Source organism: Aythya marila (assembly GCF_965140915.1).
Source record: "Aythya marila genome assembly, chromosome: 14".
NCBI classification, from domain to species: Eukaryota; Metazoa; Chordata; class Aves; order Anseriformes; family Anatidae; genus Aythya; species Aythya marila.
In genome coordinates this window covers 18804589-18825206 of record NC_139055.1, presented here as the reverse complement: position 1 = coordinate 18825206, position 20618 = coordinate 18804589, and the positions used below count along the sequence as shown (strand labels likewise).

General features: G+C 56.0%; 1 protein-coding gene across 4 annotated transcripts in view; it reads right to left on the bottom strand.

The window, feature by feature from the left end:
* ARHGAP26 (Rho GTPase activating protein 26) overlaps nucleotides 1-20618 on the bottom strand; it is a 119772-nt gene that overhangs the window by 30398 nt on the left and 68756 nt on the right. For all 4 annotated transcript variants that reach the window (XM_082771543.1, XM_082771545.1, XM_082771544.1 and 1 more), the window contains exons 18-19: nucleotides 8097-8256; nucleotides 402-540 (exon numbers count right to left, since the gene is read on the bottom strand). In XM_082771543.1, the coding sequence (XP_082627669.1) occupies nucleotides 402-540; nucleotides 8097-8256 (299 nt within the window). The remainder of the gene's footprint in view (nucleotides 1-401; nucleotides 541-8096; nucleotides 8257-20618) is intronic.

Sequence of the window (20618 nt, the reverse complement as noted above, 5' to 3'; positions counted from 1 at the left end):
CGGGGTACCTAATCCGCGGAAAAATGCAGAACCTCCTGGCTGAGCTTGTTGTGTCTGTGAAAGGCAAAGTGCCCGTGGGCGTCCAGAGAGGATCGTCTGCGGGCTCTGCCCCACACACTGCAGGGCCTCGGCAGCTGGGGACAGTGGGGACGGGGGCCGTGAGGCGGGGAAGGCTCCGGGGGCCGGGGCAGCAACACCACACCGCGCCAACGCAGCCCCCCAGCCCTGCTTACAGCCTGGGATGCCAGGCAGTCTTTGCACTCCCTCTCAGCACGACAGCGCAGGAAACCGAGGCACTATCCTCTTACAGGATGCACCTCTCCTCGGTACCACGGCAGCTGCGTGTCGTGGTGCAGGAATGGCCAGCTGGCCGTGAGCAGCAGGGCAGGGGCAGCACTTACGCTTCTCGTTGGGCTGCGCCGTGTGGAAGAGAGTCAGGGGCCGCTCGCTGCACGAGGGGGGCTTCGAGTCCGTGCTCTTCTTGCGAGATAGCAGCAGCTGCGAGTTCGACGGTGGGGTCTCCGGCACAGTGTTAAAGATCTGTTAAAAATAATAAACAAGTTTCCTTGGCATCGCCCGCTCGGGAAGAACAGCGCCCCGCTGCCACACCAAGGAGCAGCATCGGCAGAAGACCCACAGAACGAGTGACATTTGGGTACAATTTCCTAAGTTCTACGTTTCTAACGTTTGCACTCTTGCATTGTTGCGGCATTTGACAGACCCTACAGTAGGCTTTTTGGTTTTCAAGGCTCTGCGGTGCCCTTGCAGGTGTTCGTGGGAGAGCGCCCGGGGGAAGAGCAAGCAGTGTGCGCCTGTCCTTGCCACAGGCTCGGCGCCCGGTGATGCAAACCAGCTTGGGAAAGTCTTCCCAGCTTCCAGCCACAGCTGTCAGAAAACTGAGTAATCACATTTTTCTCAAGGGGATGGAATTTTTAAACTGCATGAACCTAATGAGCACCAGTTCTGTTTGTCGTTGATATCTGGTTATTTATTGTTTTTCTGTAACCCCAGGCTCCAACATCAGCGTTCAGCACCAGTTCTTCCAAGGTCTCCGTTTGCAAAAATCTCTGAGACTTCCGTGCCGTGTCCGGCTGTGCCCAGCACCCCTGAGAGGTGCCCGGGGCTGCCCGGTGCTGAGTGGCCCTGCTGGGGTTTGCCAACAGGAGAACTGCTCCTGAGAGCCACCCGCTGCCCCCTGCCCTGGTGGGTGCTGCCCCAGCAGGCAGCAGAGCTGCAGGATGCCGCTCACCAGCCAGAGCGAGCCGCTGCCAGGAGCTAATTGCTCTTTTTCATGTAACAGCAACATAATCCTCAGGCACACATGAGTAAACCCTCCGTGCTGACTCTCACAAATAAATGCTAAATTGCCAAGATGCTTTAGCCAAATATTGTAATGTCACATCTCTCCCAAACGGCACGGAGAGGCAGGCACGGCCCCTGGTATAAAAACTGACAGACTGTTCTCAGCAAATCCAGCACCCCGTGGTGGAGGGCACCTCAAGCAGCGCTCCAGGCAGCCCTCCTGCTTGCGGGTGCTCGCTGCTCGAGCTCCACGGGTGTCTGGAGCCCCGGCGCTGCGTGAGGCCGAGGAAGCAGAGAGGGGTCACCACGCACAGCTCCCCGCATGCCCCGAGACCGGCACCGCTACCACGAGCACTGGAGGCTGTGCATAGCTGGACACGCCGCAGACAGATGGAGGGATTATGTAGCTGCGGCCGACCTTCCTCCCGGGGAATGAGAGCCCCGCTGAGCTCATTCGCACATTCCTCCCGTGCCCACGGATCACCCCCAGCACCACCAGCCCGAGCCGTGCTTTCTGCAGGCAGCCCCGCTCGCTTGTGCCGAGCCTGCCCACAGCCAGCCCTGCCCCGTGGGACCTGGGGACTGGTGGCAGCCCCACTGCTCACCCCAGTGCCATTTGCTCACCTGGCTGTGCCCCCTGGCAGCTGCTGGGCTCCAGGACCCGGCCCCGAGGCTGGAGCTGTTCCTTCTGCACCGTGCAGGGCACGGGACCCTCTGCAGCAGGCACCTCACTCACCTGCACTCTGCTCTCCAGGCCCAGAATGGCCACTTTCTGCTATTAAATGCTTTGCAAATTGCTTGGGAAAATGATGAAGTGTATAGTCAAAATATATGAAAATGAAATGTATAATCAAAGCAAATAAATGTGTTCATTTGTGAATGGCATCTCACGTGATGGCTTCCCACAGCACACTTGAAGTTAAACTTCCAGGTTTTTGTGTCCTCTTTTTGGTCTTCAGTCAGAGAAGGTATATCTGCATTAAAATTACAGACTGAGTGCCTGAAACCAGCCCCAACTTATAAGGAGCTTGTGTTGCTCAATGCAGCTGCATGAAACGGTTCAACTAAAACGCTTCAGCGTGTGATATCTTACCCCCTCCGACCCACCACAACCAACTCTATTTCAGTTACAGTGTCTGACCAGCCCAAATATTCACCCTCCAGACTGCCCACACCTCCCCTCGTGCCCGTGGAGACACGGAGATGCTGCTCCTGCAGGAGTGTCCTGCGTGCCACTGCCACCACCGCCTCCCCTCCGCCGCCCTTCCCCGCACGGGCTTTGATGTGCTCGCCTCCACTCCAAGCGCTCGCTTTACAGCCTCCACTTCACTCACTGACGCAACTGCAATTGTAAAGGCTCGGTAAATATGCTGCTTCCTGCTAGGTTATAAACTTCTTTTATTAAGCCACAAGGTCTTTTATGCCTCTCGTGCAGCACAGATTAAAGCCCTGAGGGCTGCACCAGCCGGCTGTCCTGGGCTGGCACGGCTGGGCACTGCAGGACGTGGCTGGGCACGGATGGACATGGCTGGGCACTGCAGGACACAGTAGGACACAGTAGGACACAGTAGGACACGGTAGGACACGGTAGGACACAGTAGGACACAGTAGGACACAGCAGAACCACCACAGCACCTCTCTGCTGCCCGGGGAGGGCAGGGCTTGGAGCAATGCCGCTCAGTGGCAGTGGCACGGCGCTGCCTCCCGGTGAAGCAGGAGTGCCCCAGTTTCTCCGGGATGCTTTCCAGCCCCAGACCTCCCACTGCTCCATGCCCACCCTCCCGCCTCACCTCAGAGAGGGCAGGGAGAGCAGCCCCACCGCAGCCCCCCAGCACCACCAGGAGAGGAGGCGCAGCAGAGGCAGGGCTGTGCCAAGCGGCCCCTCGGCCACCTCGGGGTGGCACGCAGCACCCCGGCTGCATTTAACTGCTCGCGACAGGGGAAAGCCAGTCAATAGCTCCATTTTAAAAAGCACCAGCGCTCATTCTGAAGGTCCACAGAGGGAGGAGTCTGAGGGCTCAGGGAGCCGTAAGATAAATAGTTCGTTCCCGAAGTGACTTGGCCAGCGCTACGCGCCCGGAAACTGCGCCGGCCTCCTCGGCAGCGAAGGAAACCCCCCCAGCCAGCCTCAAAAACTCCCGCTCCACTTCCCCCAGCCGAGGCATCGCTCGCATAAAAACCCCACTCTTCTTCACCAGAAAGTTTGTCAGGTTTGTTTCAGTCTCTAATTTAACGAGACTCAGCGAGACGTGTTCCTCGCTGTGCATGCCCGTGTTATAACTCTCCCGTCCCAGAGTCCAATTAACGGAGAGAGCGAGACAGCTTAACGGTCAGACGGGGAGAGGAGCAGCCAGGATTCATAAATTACATTTACAGCCCTTGTGCTCGCTCTGTCTGATGCAAGCGGGAACTTCGCTGCTCCACAGCCACAGAAGGGCCAGGCACCGGCAGCACCCCGAGCACCGGGAGCGGGAGGCTTTGGGAGCAGCCCCCACCCCTGAACGAAACCATCCGAGTGCTGCTAAACCCTGTGCTCCGCGGCTGCTCCAGAGGATGAGGAATCTGCCCGCTGACCTCATTATCTGGAGCTGGTTATAAACGACGGCCTCCCAGTGCTGACGACTGCTCCCGAGGAAGCGGTCCCCAGGCACGCGCGGGGTCAGTGCGCTGCAGAGAGCTTTGGTGCTGGGCACCCCTTACCCTGATCTCTGTGAGATGGAGAAGCGCCATGCCCCCTTATCACGAAGAAGCCAAAAAAGGGGCAGGTTGGGTTTCCTTCCCAGGTCAGAGGAGCACGATACCAGAGCACACAGACGCAGCCCCAGCTCCGCCGGTGGCACCGACTCGCCCCAGGAGCTGGCAGAGCCGGGAGCTGCCGCGGCAGCTCCAAATGGACGTGGGACAAACTTCATTCGAGGGCAACTAAACTGCTGCCAACAGCGCTGCTAAAAACTGTCGCTAATTAGAGAAAGAATAAAATAAAGATGAGGTGCTGAGGGCTTTGACTTCGGCATTAATTCTTACCACTGAGTAAGGCTGGCGTTTGGGTCCGTGCAAGTCCCTGCAAGGGCTGGTCTCTCATTTGTCATCACTACCGTGTGCAGAAACAATTCAGCTGGTGAATCTTTTGTCTGAGGGAACGTCATCAAGACAGCGTATTGATGTCTTAATTTTGTAACACTTCAGAACAATGGCCTTTTCCGGAGAGCTATACAAATAAAAGCTTTGGAAAATAAAGTGGATGGACAGCCACAATTTTCAGAAAATTAAATGCCACCAGATGTGATAATATTTCAGTATTGCTTTCTGCTAACATTTAATTTTTAAGTCAATTTATTGTCGATTTTTTAGAAATATAGTGTTAAATAGCACTCTCTTGAGTAACTAATAACACACAGCATCCTGATTTTTTTAGAGGATACCCCCTTGGTTTGCTTGTCATGGCGACATCCGGAGCCATAGGAGAAAAGTCATTTTATCCATTTAAAAATATACAAGGGGTGTGTGTTTTATATCACATCATGCCAGCGTACTGCATCCACGAGCACACACAGCAAAGGCTGACAATCGCTAACGGAGGCATCTCGCTAAGGAACGACTCCAGGCTTTGTCCATTCGCTGGGAGGTGCTGGGCAGGCGAGCAACGGGCACGTTTGCTCCAGTTCAGCTCTTCCAGGGTTCCTGTTTGCTCTCTTGTAGCATCTGGCATGCAAATGGTGCGGCCGCTAGGATATTTTGTCCCCCCCCTTCCCCAAGCCCTGACTCTACACCACCCCAATGCTACTCCACACTTCCAGAAGCTCCGGTGTCAGTACGGCCCCTGGGAAATAACCCAAAGTGCAAGAGTTCCCCCTGACAGCTGCAATTACAAAGATAAACGCGAGGCCTGCGATAACTCCATGCGCAGAGACCTTCTCAAGGAGAACACGCCCGAGAAGCCCTACGAACAGCCTGGCTTTATTGGTGCTATTGCGAGGACAACCACCCATTTGGATCCGAGACCTGGAAACCTGTAAAATCCCCAGGAACGATTCAACTCTTTGGATTGCACACAGAGCTTAATGGCCTGTGCCGGAGGCTCTGGCAACGCGGAGCAAGCCGTAATTTCCCAGCCGTTCCGGGAAGCCTCACAAAGACCCCGTTCTGCTGATCACCATCCCAAACTGCGCCTCGCTCCCGACACGCACCCAGACACCAGCCGGGGGCACGCTGTGGGCAGCACCAGCTCTGGGTAACAGCACTGAGATGGCACCATCACTGCGTGTCCTGCACTGCCTGCCTCTGCCCTTCCTGTGCCTGTGGGGTGGGTGCTGTGCCCCACGGGTAGCCCCAGGGGGTTCCTGCAATGCACAGCAGTGAGCAGAGCAGGGTGACTGCCCCCCCGACACCTTCCCCACGGCTCCAGCGATGGGCTAAGCCTGCTGGAGGGACCGTAAACAAGCTGCCAGCAGTTACTCAGACCAAGCAATGTCATCACCAAGCTTTTGTTTTTTTTTTTTTCTTCTCTTTTTTTTTGGTTACACAATGACGACAGTAATTTTAACAGGAGAGGCATCCCACTTACCTGAGGGAAATATAATGTAATACCAGACAGTTGCTGATTGCCAGGAACCATTCAAATCAATTACATTTTCCCTGCGAATGCACTTAATCATAAACAGTGTCTGTGAGTCACCAGCGTAAAACAATATAAAGCACCAGCAGCACCGGCACAGAGGACTTGCATATTGCTAATCACCTACAGCAGCTCCCGGGGGGAAACTTCACTGAGTTCCAATCAATTCAAATTAAGGAATACACTGAAACGAAGCAGTCCTAAAGAGGGAGCCGAACCAGCACCGATGCTGAATTTAAAACAGATTTTCCTCCCAGTAGTTGCCTCTTGCCGTCTTCCCTTCTTCTTGGGATCATTTCCCAAGAGCCCCTCGAGAAATGAGGGCAGGGGTCCACAGACATTGTGTGTGCAGCATCCTGGTGCCAAGGGGCACCCGTGCCGCTGTGGGCAGTGAAGGCACCATCCTGCACCACCAGCACCCGCTGCACGGGAGCAGACGGGGCGCACGCACTGCACTGGCCCCCCCACAGCTCAGCAGTGACAGCAGCACGTAACCCAGCCGCAGCTTCCCCCTCCCGCTGGGGCCATAAATTACTCCCCAGGCAGGGTGATCATGGCAGCGCTCGGCAGCCCTGCGCCACCAGGTGTAATTCTGCTGGGGAGCGGAGATGAGCACTGCAGCCCGCACAGACACGAGCACTGCAGAAATCTGTCATCGATTCCTGCAGGTGCCGACTGATGGCAGGAGGCTCGGTTCAGGAGGCTCAGTTCAGGAGGCTCGGTTCAGGCAGAAGAAGGATCTGTGTGTGACAACCTGCACCTCTAGGGACCCCCAGAGCTCAGCGGGGCCACAAGCAGGACGCTGGGGATGCAGCCAACGAGCCCGTCACCACCAAGCAGCAGGCACAGCGGCGAGGTTCCCCTGGGCCACTGCAGGGCCACCACGGAAGGACAGAGAAACAGCCACCGAGGGCCAACACGAGGCTTTGTGCCGGGTCGGTGCCTTGCCCACAACCCCAGGTTTGTTGCTGCTGCTCGCACGCCCCTCTGCGTGGCAGCTCCTAATTAAGCAATCACCGCCATTGCCCCCCACGCAGAGGAGAAGAAAATAGCTCCTCCGTGCTAAATAAATACCGTGGCGCTTATCTGCCCGGGGAGGCAGCTTCTCTGAGGACACACAGAGCACAGTGTCCCCATCCATCCCCGCTGGTCATGCATTTGCTGCCCCTCGGCAGACCACGCACCCCACTGACACCCATACCACACATGCCAAGGACTCAGCCTCACACCTTTGGTGTGAAATTGGGGGTCAAACGTCTCCAGAGCGAGCCCAGAGCCCTGGGTACCTCGCAGCACCCAGAACCAGCTCCTGCATCCTGCAGCTCCCCAGCCCACGCCGCTCTCCCCCCACGGGCACCCAGCGGCACCGCGCGGGGAGGTGTGGCACGGCGTCCCTTTGGCCGGGGCACCCGCAGAGCGCGGTGTTTGTGGTGATGCACCTCACTGCCTCCAGGCAGCACGGCGTGCCTCTCCCCACCAGCCCACGTACACGCAGGCACGCTGCACGCAACCTGCCAGCAGTGCTCGGGTTCACAGCGTCAGCAATCAGAAGCCCCAGGACAGAGCTGCAGTGCTGCCGGGCAGCGGTGCCCCCACTGCCCTCGGCAAGTCGCACTCCTTTTTTCAGCCAGAAGGCACAGCTCAGTACCTGCTCCAACCCAAACCAGACCACAGATTATAAGAAAAGAGCTGTTTGAGTTTAGAAGAAAATGGATTCTTTTAGAGCTGCCATTTGCTGAATCACACAGCCTTCCACGGGCAGTCAGCAGGCTTCTGCACCACGCTGAGGGTGGCCAGCTCCCTGGGGGGCGCAGCGAGCTCCCCGAGGGACAGACAGCGCCCCAGGGGGACATCCAGCTCCCCGGGGAGGAACAGGAGCCCCCAGCTGCAGCACAGCCCGCTGTGGCGCTCGGCTCCACTGGCAGAGCCCAGCAACAGGTGGGAGCATCCCTGCAACCACAGCCACAACCGCATCGCAACGCAGGGAGCGACCCTGCGGATAAAGCCAGGACTTGAACAAACACAGATTTAGTCAGAAAAGCAGGAACCAAGCCTAGCCCTTCGTGGCTGCCGGCCACGGAGAGCAAGGAGGGCCCCGGGAAAGTGGGCTGCAGCTTGCGGAGAGACGGATTTGTTTTAAGAAATGAACTGCGCTGAAGGAAGCACGTAAAGCCGTTACCTTCTCATGGTTTTCTATGAGAATTTCAATCACAATGTTCTGAAACTTGATGTCCATAATGGCAGCGACTGTTTCCTCTTGGGGTCGAAGCAGAGTTGGCCCAAACACCACACCCAGATTAGCAACAGTCATCAGGTTCTGCTTGTGGTTATTTGCAACTCTGCAAAACAAAAGCAATGCAAGAAGTGGGTGATAGGAAGAATCAGAATGGAAACCCCCTCCCCGCCTCATGGCTGGCACCAACCTTACAGTTCTGTTTGCGTTTCTGACGCTCCTGGTGAGCTCCTTGAAGGCTCAGCCATGTGGAAAAGTACAACGTTAACCATTGTGTTACTGGAGGCCCCGCAGCCTCAGGAATTGACTAATCCCATAAAAACCCCAACGCTGCCCTGGCCACCGAGTCTCATGTTGCAAACCACTCCCAGGAAAACATCTTGAATCATTAATGCTTGAAACCCTTCTAAAAACAAATTGTTGGACCTCTGACACACGCTGCTCTCCAGCTGAACGAGTGACCTAATATGTTCCAAAATCCAATTCCTTCTCACCCATTTCAGCCTTCGCCTTCCCCAGAGGTCAGCCCAAGCGGAGCAGGCTGCGGAGCGGAGACCTCGCGTCACCAGCGGGCGCGCGCCCGTCCCCGCCCCGGCCAGGAATCCACCAGCCAGGGATCCACGGACACCAGAGCCTTCCCCCCCGTCATCCCTATTTTTATGTCAGCGAGGATCACGGCCCGTGGGAGCGCAGCAGCTCAGCAAAACAAAGCAGCTCACGCAGGACCCGGCACCCTGCTGCTGGGCGCTTTGGGGGGTCCCCAGGAGCAGCTCTTGGCACTGCGAAGCATCAGAAGCACGGCTCAGCCCCTGAGAGCACTGGCTGCCTGCGAGGTGCTGCGGGGAGCAAACCCCACCACGAGCAGCGGGGAGCCCAGATGCACGGCTGCCCTTTGGCAGGACCCCGACCTCCTCGCCTGGCACCGCGGGCCCTGGCTGAGCCGCGCGCCCGCGCCTCGCCGCGCCACGTCACGCACCGACACGTGCGAGTGACACAAGGAGGCCTTGCGGTGGGAGCCCTGCAGCCCTATCTTCGCAAGCCTTTTTTGTGGTTTTCTCCTGACCTCTTCAACCAGGAAACTCGGTGACTTCAGGCTGTGCTGACACACAGCTTCAGCTGACACGTTTTTGTGAGCGCCTTTCCCCCGTAGTCTTTCCGTCCCGTTTTCCCTGGAAACACGCGCTAGGCGAGCACATCGTGAGCGTGAGGTTCTCAGATCTTGCTGGATCATCCCAGGATGTTACTGCCATCAGCCTTGATTACTGATCGCAGAGCCAAGACGATAGTGCTCGTTTGTGTGCGGGTGTAGCTTATTTCAGCACAGCGTAAACTAGGGCTGACTTAAAATCGGCTTTCCTCCTTTTCCATCCAAGTCTCACTTGAGTCAGTGAAGAACTCTTCATTCCTCACCCCCAAACAAGGCTCCTCGGGCCGTAGAAGAGGATTTTGTCACCTAGGGGTGCTCAGGGTCACCAGAGCTGCCCCAGCTCCAGCCCTGTTCGTGCCAGTGCGTGCTACATCCCTGGAGACCCCGCAGAGGCATCACCTCCACCAGCACACCGAGCACCTCCTGGGCTGGGCTTACAACCTTCCAAGGTGCAGAAGCCCCAGTGAAGGTCCCCGGGGTGTGCTGTAGGACCTCCCTCTTACCCGTAACCTCCCCCAGTGTCAGGAAGCCCTGAATATTTTATCACCAGTGTCTGAGAAATCTCCTCTGTCAGTAAACGGCGGCGCTGCGGGGATGGGCTGCCCCGGCGGGAGGCTCCGGTTACCCACACGCTGCTCTTCCCATCGCCGCTCGGTGAGCGAGGGCACGCCACAGCACGCACACAGCGCTCACAACACCTCCCCTCGGCGACAGACCCAGCAGAGTGGAAGCAAATCTGCCTTAGGAAGTCACAGCCTTGGGGAGCGGAGAGAAAGGCAGAAGTCTAACAGGAAAAAACCTGCTTGCTTACAGGAAAAAAACACCTACTTGCAGAGGGATGTAATTTTCTTTCCCTAGTGTCATCTCCCCAGGAGAAGCGCCTACCTTGGCAGTGCCCTGCTCGGGCCCTCGTGTCCCCACAGCCACGTCCCCAGGGACCCTCACTCCCTGCCCCGCACTGGGGGCACCCCAGCCCCATGGGGCACCCTGCAGGAGCCACCCCTCCGCTCACTCCAACACCCGCATCCCCCGCGCCGTGTCACGCAGCTCCAGCTCCACACCTGAACACAACACCAGTGGCAGGCTACAGGTTGCAGTGCCGTGCAGATAAATCGAAGCAATGTTTCCAAGCCTGCTCCCCGCCTCCGTAACGAGACATTTACCAGCGCCGATGAAATATTTACACTGCAGCAGTATCACACATCCACATGCTCCCGTTTGGATTTTGAAAAAATGCAGCTGAAACCGAAATAGTTTTGAAAGTCCTAATAAAATAATAATTCGAATGATCTTCTGTGGTTGCTAAAACAATGTTCATTTATATAAAAAAAAACACAACTGAATTGATCCAAGTCTTACAAAATTAGGTTCCTTCATTTCTCATTACCGTTATCACGTAATACATCACTCTAATAAATTGCTTTGTCATTGACTTATTACCAGGAGGCAGCTGTACACAGTCCTGTTAATTATTACAGACTAAAGCATTAACGGCTTCCCAGCGAGGGCAGGGTCCCGCTGCCCCCGCAGCAGACCTGGCTCTGCCCCAGCCCCCAGGAAGCCCCCCCGGTACCAGTGCCAGCCCTCGGCCCCGTGCCGCCGCCGGCACCACGCTCTCCTCTTTGCCACGGAGCTTTGACTCCGCGAAGGGTGAACGACATTTTGCAGCTGCACGGGGCTCGGTCCCTTCTGGAATAAATCAGGGTGGCACATGAATTTCTGCACTGTAACACGGGTACTTTTCCACTAGTAACCTTTATAGTGCTTGGTTACTAAAGCTATGCTACAAAACATGATTCACCTTTCACATCCTTCAAATTCCACATCCATTATCCACATGATGATTTACTATAAATTATACCTCTCCATCATCCTTTGTACTAGCAAATAATGCCCCAGTTTCTAAAGACGGGGTGTTCTCATCCCAAAGTGTCCCTAATGCTGGTGCTTTTCACAGATGCTTTTCTGCAGGCATCGTTAGTTCCATTCCGGAGCTGCCCTTCAGAAGGTTTCCAAGTATTTCCTGTATTTTCCTTTTAACCTGCTGCTTCTTCCTGGCCCTCAGTGCACTCTGAAATCAATTGCACTAACAGCAATTTAGATGGGTCCGTTTGCAGTTCTCTCGCCCTCCACGCTTTGCAGAAGTCCCCTCCAGCACAGATGGGAGGTGGGAACCCAGAAGAACCTCTCGAGCAGCGCTCGGTGCTTGCAGCGCACCGCGATATCGACTGGCTGCTGGGCATTGGGTTTGGGGCTGCTTCCCCTCCTCTCAGCACACGATGCCACTGCAAGCACCCAGCACACGCAGCTGGACCGGGAGCTGTGGGCTCACACCGCTGCTGCAGCCCCCAGCAGCGCGGGTCTCCTGTGCCCGCGGAAGGCCGGTCACTTCGCATTCACTCGCAGAAAAACAGCGGAGAGGGGAGCAGAGTAAATCCATGTTGTGTGCTAAATTAGATTATGCCTGGGTTGCTTGGATACTGTATAATCACCAGCATGACCAAACATAATTTAATACAGAGTAATTGGTAGTCAGGCTTCAGTGCAGAGAAAGCTTACAGGAACAGTAAATATTTCTGTGCTGCACCGGCTGGAAGCCAGCAGCAGGTAGCAGGGGACGAGCGCAGCGCGGCACAGCGAGCGGTGGGGGACGCCGTCCTCGCCCTCTTTGCTTTCACAGACGTCAACGATTTCAGGTCCTCCAGCCTGGCCAACACCTCCCATTTGCTCTTAGGGAAATCCAGTTAAAGGATTCATTTGCCACCCCAGCAACCCGCAAGGAGCCCGTACTGCAGGGGCAGCCCCACGCACCGCAGCCAATGCCATGCACAGAGTGAGGCGACAAACAACGCTCCCATTTCACCTCCTGAGCCATGAACTGGCATCAGCGGTGCTGCCTAACACTGGTGGACACATTTTGGCCAGGACACAAAATTACCTCCATCAGTGTGCAGCCCTGAGGGCACCAGCAGGCAGCCCAGCCACAGCAGCGCCGTCCTGGAGGGACGCCGTGCCCCCGGACCTGGCACCGCTCGGCACAGAGCTGCTGCCCTCCGTGGCTGGAATTATTTTGGGCACGCATTTTATATAAAATGTATACACGCCTCAGCCAAAGAGTGTTATTATTAGTTCGAATATCTTCCCCGATTCAGAGAAAAATCTCTGAGAAAACAAACATCTGAAAGGGAACAAAGGCTAAGTCCTAAGTGTTTCTATTTCCATACCTGGGACAAACCTTTGAAAACAAAGTGCTTGTTACGGCTGGCCTAGCGAGACCTTATAGGATGGAAAATAAAGCAGCTAGTTCGTATTGCTGCAGGACTAAATATATTTTGTCTCTGCCACCACCAGTAAAGCTAACACGAAAACCCAATCATGCAGAGGATTAGCCATCCGAAAATTATTTCGGCCGCTATAGGCAGTTTGTTACAAATTAAATGGGCGCGTTTGACGCTGGAGATGAATTAAAGACAAAAAGCCCAGAGGATATAGATAGCACACCGGGTGACAGCAGCACCTCTGGATTTAGCAGCAATTTGGGGGTGAGTAACTCAGTAACTGCACGAGCTGCACTAAACCGCGCAGGCGAGGCGCAGCCATGGCAGAAGCTGTTCCCACCAGGGCTGCCTCGCAAGGAAAACCCTGTCTGGGTAGGTGTGAGGCTGAGGGGCTCAGGAGAGGTGAGGAGGCAGCAGGGGGTTTGCAGGCAGCTCCATTTCCATGCAGCCTCGCAGGCAGTGTCCCACCCACCACAGCTGCCCCGTTTCCATCAGCCTGGTCGGGGTCGCGCACGCTCCCGGACAGACGGCAGCGCTGCTACAGCCCGCAGTCAGCAGCATTTATCGGATAAGATTTAATGAGTTCTGGGAAACGTTCCTGGGTGCATTCGAGTCCTCCCTGCGCATTACCGAGCTTAATTGGGCTGCAGCTGATGAGCGTGTAGGTGTAGGGCCGAGGGGCCGGGCCGGCTGCCACGCCAGCACCCGGATCCGGGGAGCAGCAGCGCAGGAACCAGCGGGTGCTGTGCTACGGCACAACGGCTGAGAGCTGCTGTGTGCAGCCACCTCCCGGTGCCAGGGCAAGGGATATCGACGGCACCACCGCTCTGTGCTGAGGGCATCCAAAACCAGGGAAGCCCTAATGGGGAGTTTTGTCAAAAGCAAACTTGGGAACGAAACAGCTTGAGTTTGGATACTGCAATAACTGCAATAACCCTGGAAGGGTTTTCAAGTTACTGAAAGGAGGTGTTTTAAAAATCAATGCTCCCCTCCTGCAGTATCAGAAATAGAGGAGACGAGAAACAGAAGCTCTTCAGCAAGTACCAGTGCAAACACCAACACCACCCATAGCTCACCGTAAGAGAACTGGAAGAGCCAAGCACCGCGGAGGCACACGCAGAGAACCACTGAGCGCCACCGGCTAAGCTTCAGCTTCCAGCCAGAGCACGTACACACAGAAGGGATGTGTTCACAGGCTGCATAACTGCGATTTATCCTGTCATGTTCATTAAGGCCTGGATGTGCCTGGGCTCTTCTGGGCTGCTCTTGGATGAGGGAAGCCCTACGAGGGCTGGTGGAGTTTTGGGGTGCTGGACGGGCGCACTGGGTGCCCGCTCTGCTGCCACGCGGTGCCTGCACGTCCCCAGCAGGCAGCAGCAGGGCCTGGGGCAGGGGCACGGCCCCGCTGTGCAGCCCCAGCTCCCTGCAGGCTGACGAGCCGCACGGCATCACAACTTGCACAGCAGAGTGAAGTGCGGACAGCCAAGTCCTGAGGAATGCAAATGGAGGCCAGCAGATCCAAAAGGAGGACAGATCACCAGGGAAATACAAAACCTCCCAGCAAAGACGAGGAGGAACTTTCTGAAAGCAGTTGACAAAGCACTCCAGGACAATGCTGAGAATTAAGAAGGGTTTTCAGCAAGCATCCTCACGGCTCTCAGGTTTCCCCGCTCAGCTAGGACGGGACGTGTGCCTGCACGGGCTCTGTGGGATCTGACTTGCTCCAACAAGACTCCCTTTCTCTCCCGGGTGAATCTGGCCACAGCTGGATGCCTGGGTTCACTCCCAGGGAAAACAAAAAAAAAACGCTCCTATCACACTGAACAGATGCACAGGCCAAATGTTAAATTCAGTATCGGTGAGCCCAATCAGTGTGAATACCATACATGCTGCGACTTGCAAGTAAAACTCTGGTGGTGCTGCAACGCTCCTCCGATTCAGGCTTCCCAAACCCAGCAGCCTCGACTCCTGTAGTAAAAACTTCGGGCACCACGAGGAGCTGCCACCTCGCCCATAGGCACACAGCCCCCGTGCTCCCCCCACAAACATCACGTTTGGGGAAGAGACGGCACCAGGTGAGCGCAGTTCCCACACCCCCACCCTGACCCCGAAGCCTCTCGCTTCTTCCTGTAATTTTGTGTGCACGCACAGCCCCCATTTAGAACTCCAGTCAGTTCTGCTCAGTGACCTCGTTAGGATAATAGCAGCTATTTGACCCATTAGGGACAAGCACCACGGCAGGGTTTTGGCCAGCTCCACGGCCCCATGAGAACCGTGCTGTGCCTCCCGTGCCCCCAGTGCCACCACCTCCGTGGGCACAGGGGCAGGTTTTTGGCTGAGAACAGGAATCGTTGAAGCACAGAACATCCTGAGTTGGAAGGGACCCACAACGAGCATGGAGTCATCACAGGCGGTGCAATAAAGCACCAAAAGAGAAAGAAAATGTTAAAAAAAAGTGCAAGTGCCTCAGTCGCAGTGAAGAGGAACAGAGCGGGGTTTTACCTTCTTTCTTCCACCTGAGGAGTAGTTTGGAGCACTTTCTCTTCACAAACACACAATTAGCACCTTTCCCCAAAAACACTGAAACAGTCCATATGGAAATGGAATACAGAAATCTACAGCTTTGTAAAATAAATTAAAATCATGGTTAAAAACAGCACATAAAGTGCTGAAAAAGCCACCTGGATTTTGTGCACCTTGCCATGCACGCGTATGGGCATAGCCACGCGCCCCCCACAGCCCTTCCTCTTGTCAGGGCAGCAGCTGACCATCAAACTGCGACACCCTTCCACGGAATTGCATTCGAAGGGCACAAAGGCTACTCAGCTTAATAAACCAGCCTGCAAATCCCCTGCCCCAATGCGGGGTGGCCGTGCAGGCCATGCAGTGGCGCACCTTACACCCCCCGCAGCGGGGTGAGGCAGGCCAAGGGAGCGGGGTGAGGAAACGCGCTGCCAGCAGGATCTGTGCTGCGGGCACGGGTGTGCACAAACAGCCTGGGGAAAGCAGGAGCAGCTCCCTCAGCCCACTCCTGGTGAGCCGGGCATCACCCAGAGTGCCAGAGAATCTCCGGTGCAAACCAGCTGCTTTGCCCGTGTGTGCTCCCCCATCGCCCCTGTTATTTGACACGAAATTTGTGGTTGCAATTGTCAAAAATTTGTGGTCGCAGCTCGTCACTCGGTCCTGTGTCTGTTCCCCAGAAGGGGCCACCTAGAGAAACCCACCACAACGCCCCTGTGCCCCCGTGTCCGTGGGAGGCAGAGACAGCGGGGAGAGACGCTGGCTACAGACTGGAAACCTTCTGCTCGCTCTAGATTCAGCCCGTTCCCGCGCACAGTTTCGGTTTCACTGCGATAAACAATAAAAAAGAACCCAGATAATTATGTGCTAGCAACGACATGTGCCCCGCAGCACGGAGCTCCAGCCTGACCCCACCAGCGGGGTGCCCGCGGGGCGGTGTGGGCGCAGGGATCTGCGGCCGAGCCTGCAGCACCCCCGCTCTCGTTTAGGGCACCCTTATCGCATCCAGAGGGGTGAGTCTGTGTGCGATGGAGATACAAGACTTGCAAAGGACCTGATAAGAGAGATGCTGCAGCCTCCAATGTGTTCCTCTGCGCTAAGAACCGGGGATCCTTCAGAAGCAACGTGGAGCAAAAGCGACTAGAACAAGGCGAGCAGCTGATCTCATCGCAATCTGGTCTTAGGAGGTGAAGAGTTCATTTGCAGAAGTAGAAAAAAGCCTTCTGCTAATTTACACATTACAGGAAGCCAAGCACAAGAAGCACAGAGAACACCTACGTTTTTGCTTTTTTTTGTTTCTTTTTTAATTCTGCAGAACCTCCTATTAAAAACAAAACCAGACCAGTACGGGGCTGACAGAGCTGGTGAGGGCGGCTCGTGCCCGGGGCGCCTGCACGGCCGGTGCTGCAACCACTTCCCAGTCTCGTCTCCAGGAGCATCCCGCCTCTCACCCTACAGTGCCACCGAGCAGGAAGGCTCGGGCAGTGGGAAAGGATCCCCCTCACCTCAAGGCAGAGCAAATAGCAGAGAGCAGGGATTCGGGGCCCCACCACTGTGCCGGCTGCGAGGCATGAGGGCAGCCCGGCGTCGCGCTCGCTCACCAGCCACAGCATGAGGAAGGTGCCCATCTCCGGCCACATTACCAATTATCCAGCGGGTTGCTGTGCAGCAACAGAAAAAAATGGACCCGTGCCATTTGCAGACAGACGCAAGACCATATAAGAGAATGCCTGCAAGTGCTGGAGAGGTTTGAACATCCACTGACCTCGTTTAAGTGCTTCCTCTTCCTTTACATGGCCTCAACATACAAAGGGTTTCTGCGGGAGGCAGGAAAAGCACAGAGGGAGACTCCCCCGTGTCTGAAAGGCCCCGTTGTGCTACATGGACTGCGTTTGTTTGGTTTTGAGAGCGATGCCTCCACTTCCATCAAGCATTGCTGCACACGCACAGCCCCACGGGTCTGACCGCGCCGTGCGGAGGAGCACCGAGCTGTGTTAGCAGGAGCGCCGCTCTCCCTCCTCCCGCTCCCCGCTGCGGTTCGGTGGCCGTTTCGGCGATGCCCAGGTTCGGTTTACTTGAGCAGAGTTGACCTTAGTGGGAGTTGAACAGCAAATGCACAAAGATTTCAGCCTTTGGCTCTGGAGCTACATTCCAGTCTAGATCTGCAGCTCGAGTTTGCCGCATTTCCACGGCACGTCTGCTGCCTTCAGTGCCCCGCGTTACGCCAGGGCTCGTACCTAGCAGGAGCACTTCTGGAGCTTCCCCCCAAAATCCATCTTGCCCAGGAAACAAAACCCCTAACAAACTGTGTTAAAGGTATCATTTCTTCAGGAACCTAATACAAAAACGAAGAAAACAAGGGAGGCTGAAACATTACGACAAAAACATGCAGATTTCATTAATGCTTAAAATGCGTGTGAGCCTGGAGGAGCCCGAGAGCCAGCAGAGCCCCCGCCGGAGGCACTGTGAGGGGAATACGGCCCTCTGCGGCCTTTGTCTTCCCATCGAGCTACAGGTGGTTCCAGTTAAAAGCTGTAATTAAATTAGCCATGCAACATGGTTGCGCTAAGATTTCAAACTAATCTGCAGAGCAATCTCTCCACCGCTGCCTGCGTCCAACACTAAAAATACCCCAGAGTTACACAAACCCACATCTGATGGAAGAGGACGACCCGGAGGATTTCCCACTGCTCCCGGGATGCACGAGTGAGGAGCGGGTCCCGCGGGCTCCCTGCACCCAGCGCTGCCCTGCTGCCCATGGCCTCGCCTTCCCAGTCCCCCTCTCCCCTGCCTTTAGCAGGGAGCCAGCTGAAGTCCTGCTGGGTTGGGTTGGGTTTGCTCCCCTCTAAGGAAAAAAAAAAACAAACCCAACAACAGATGACTGGCTATATTTGCTAATAACGTCAAAGCACTACAACAAAAAGGATTTTTATCGATCTTCATGGGCTTGGCTCCAATTAGGAAGAGGACAATTTAAAAGAGTTGCTCAGAGCTGTAGTTCCAAAACCAGGAAGGAGAAATACAAACCCTGCCCCCCGCGGCACACAGGAACGGGGCTGTGTGGGCCAGGAGCACCGGCCAGGATCAGCGGGCAGCCGAGGTTGGCGCAGACCCCAGGGGTCATCTGCCCCAGCCCCCAACCCGAGCACAATGCCCCAAGCAGGCTGTGTGGGACCATGCCCAGCTGGGTTTGAGCATCTCCCCTGATGGAGACCCCACCGCGTCTCTGGAGGCTCTTGCAGCGCCTGGCCTCCCTCCGGACGGAAAGGCTTTTTTCGTACGTTCAGATGGAATTTCCCACGTTTCAGCTTGCGCCCGCTGCCTTGGCTCCCGTACCACATTCATGAGCTCCTGGCGCTCTTGCCAAGTATGTTGCTGCTTTGCTTTTTTTTTTTTTTTTTTTTTTTTTTATCGTGATCAGTCTAAATTTTCTTTCTTCCTTCCTGTGTGCTGGTTCACACCTTTCGCCATGTCCACCAGGGTACGCAGAGGCAATGCACGCCCCTCCACCAGTACGCACCCCTTGCCCAATGCAAGCAGCAGACGATGGTCCTGGTGCCACTGTGGCTGGGATGAAGCTCCAGGGCTCGCTCTCTTCGGCATCTCATCTCAGCCTCTCCCTTGAATCGCCAGCAGTGGCCACAGGCGAGGCAGCGAGCTGCTTCGGATGGGACCCGGGTTATCCCCAAAGGGCAGCGCTTGGCCCAGCCCGGGGCACAGCACGGCACTCTGGAGCTCATCCCGGCACAAGAGCAAACACAGAAGTTAAACAGAAACAGGCTGGTGGCAAAGAAAGTGTACTCCATCCTTATTGCAGCGGTGTGACAGAACTTGTGCCTGTTTGTGACCCATGATGAAACACTCGTGCAGAAGTGCCTGATGTGAAATGGTCCCGGGGCAGGAGGCCCAGCAGCACCAGCAGGAATGGCTCCGGCTCTAGCTCGGCACCGGTGCAGCAGCACCCCTGTGCCAGCTCCCCAGGCACCAGGACCTGATGCTTCAAACCAAGGCACAAAGCAAAGGGACAGAACGGGAACAGGAACAGGAAAGAGGAAAAAGGCAAAACCAGGACGGACGGGTCTCAGGCAGGATTCTCCCACTTTCTGCAAGGGAGAACATGCACATGGGGAGCCACCTTGCAGGTGACCTTCACAGCTTCCTTCACAAGAAGTCCTGCCTTCCGCAACCTACGCAAGTGCCCAAATCCCGTGGGCCACTCAAGTGCTCCAAGTCCTCCTGAGTTCCTAGCCACAAGGAAGCCGAGCGCTGGTGGGGTCATGAGGGGCTTGGGGCTGGAGGAGCCCAGGCACTGCCCCGGCTGTCGGCAAAGCCCCCGTACAGTGCCGGGCCTGGGGGGCCCTGGCAGCACCACAGCGGGCTCGGGAGCGAGCACGAGGCACTGACAGCACTTCCGAAGTGAGGAAGGGGGAGCAGCGGCAAGGGAGGAACGCTGCTTAGATTTTCCATGCAAGGTCAAGGGAGCTTGCTCGCTATTTGCTTTTGGCAGCCAAATCAAGCGAAGAACATATGAGAGAAGCGTATCTTAAAGGCCTCAGAGGCTAGTGGAAATTTCCAGAATGTCCTGGACAAGAATGACTTACTGGAAGTAATACATAAATCAAGCAAATGAATAGTTACCAGACAGCAGCATAAACAGCTGCCACGGGGATGAAATCAGACCTGCTGTGCCAAGAGGCGTCAGCCTCATCGCCTGCTGCACCTTCGGGGGGAAAACGGGGAAAACAACCAGAGGAAAAGCACATTTCTGCAGGAAGCAGCTGCCCCGGTGCAGCGCCGGGCGACCCAGCGGTTCCCGAGGCCGCCGGGCACCCAAAGCGCCGCGGTGAGCACCGTGACCGCTGCCAGCGAGCCGGCCCCAGGGGATTCACATGGGCAGCAGCCAAGGATCGGGCTGCTCTGGCGAACCAAACCAGACACCAGGCTCTGCCTCCAGGGGAGACCCTGGAGGATTTTTTTCTCCCTCTCCTTTGCCAGCGATGTCGTGAGCCCCCTGTCCTACGCTCCTCTCCACATCCAGCCCTGTGTGTCCTGCCGGCGGGGGCATCACTCGCTGGGTCGCAGCAGCCGCCCCGCAAGGCTGGTGGAAAGCATCCACGCTGATAAGTGGGAAATGATTTGTGCTAGAGATAGCAATCACTATCATGTTGGTTAAAACACGTAAAGTAGAAAACAACACCACAGCAAAAACAAGGGGAACTAGTCACTGCTGGCCAGGCCACAGCTGTGAATGATGAAAGATAATTAATTTTCGCTAAACACACGTACACACTTTTCTTCTGCAGCCTCCTTAATTGCTTTGACCTTTTGCCAGGAGAGGCACGGGTGCCTGGGGCAGAGGCGGCTCAGCTCCAGGGCTGAGGTACCAGGCGGAGCAGCAACGCATGCAGCGAGCCCAGCGCTGAGCTGCGCTGACGGGGCACCAGCACTGACGGACATGGCTCTGATCACGGCAGTCAGAGCACACGCCTCAGGTGTTGAGTTATGTCCATGCAAAAAAAAATA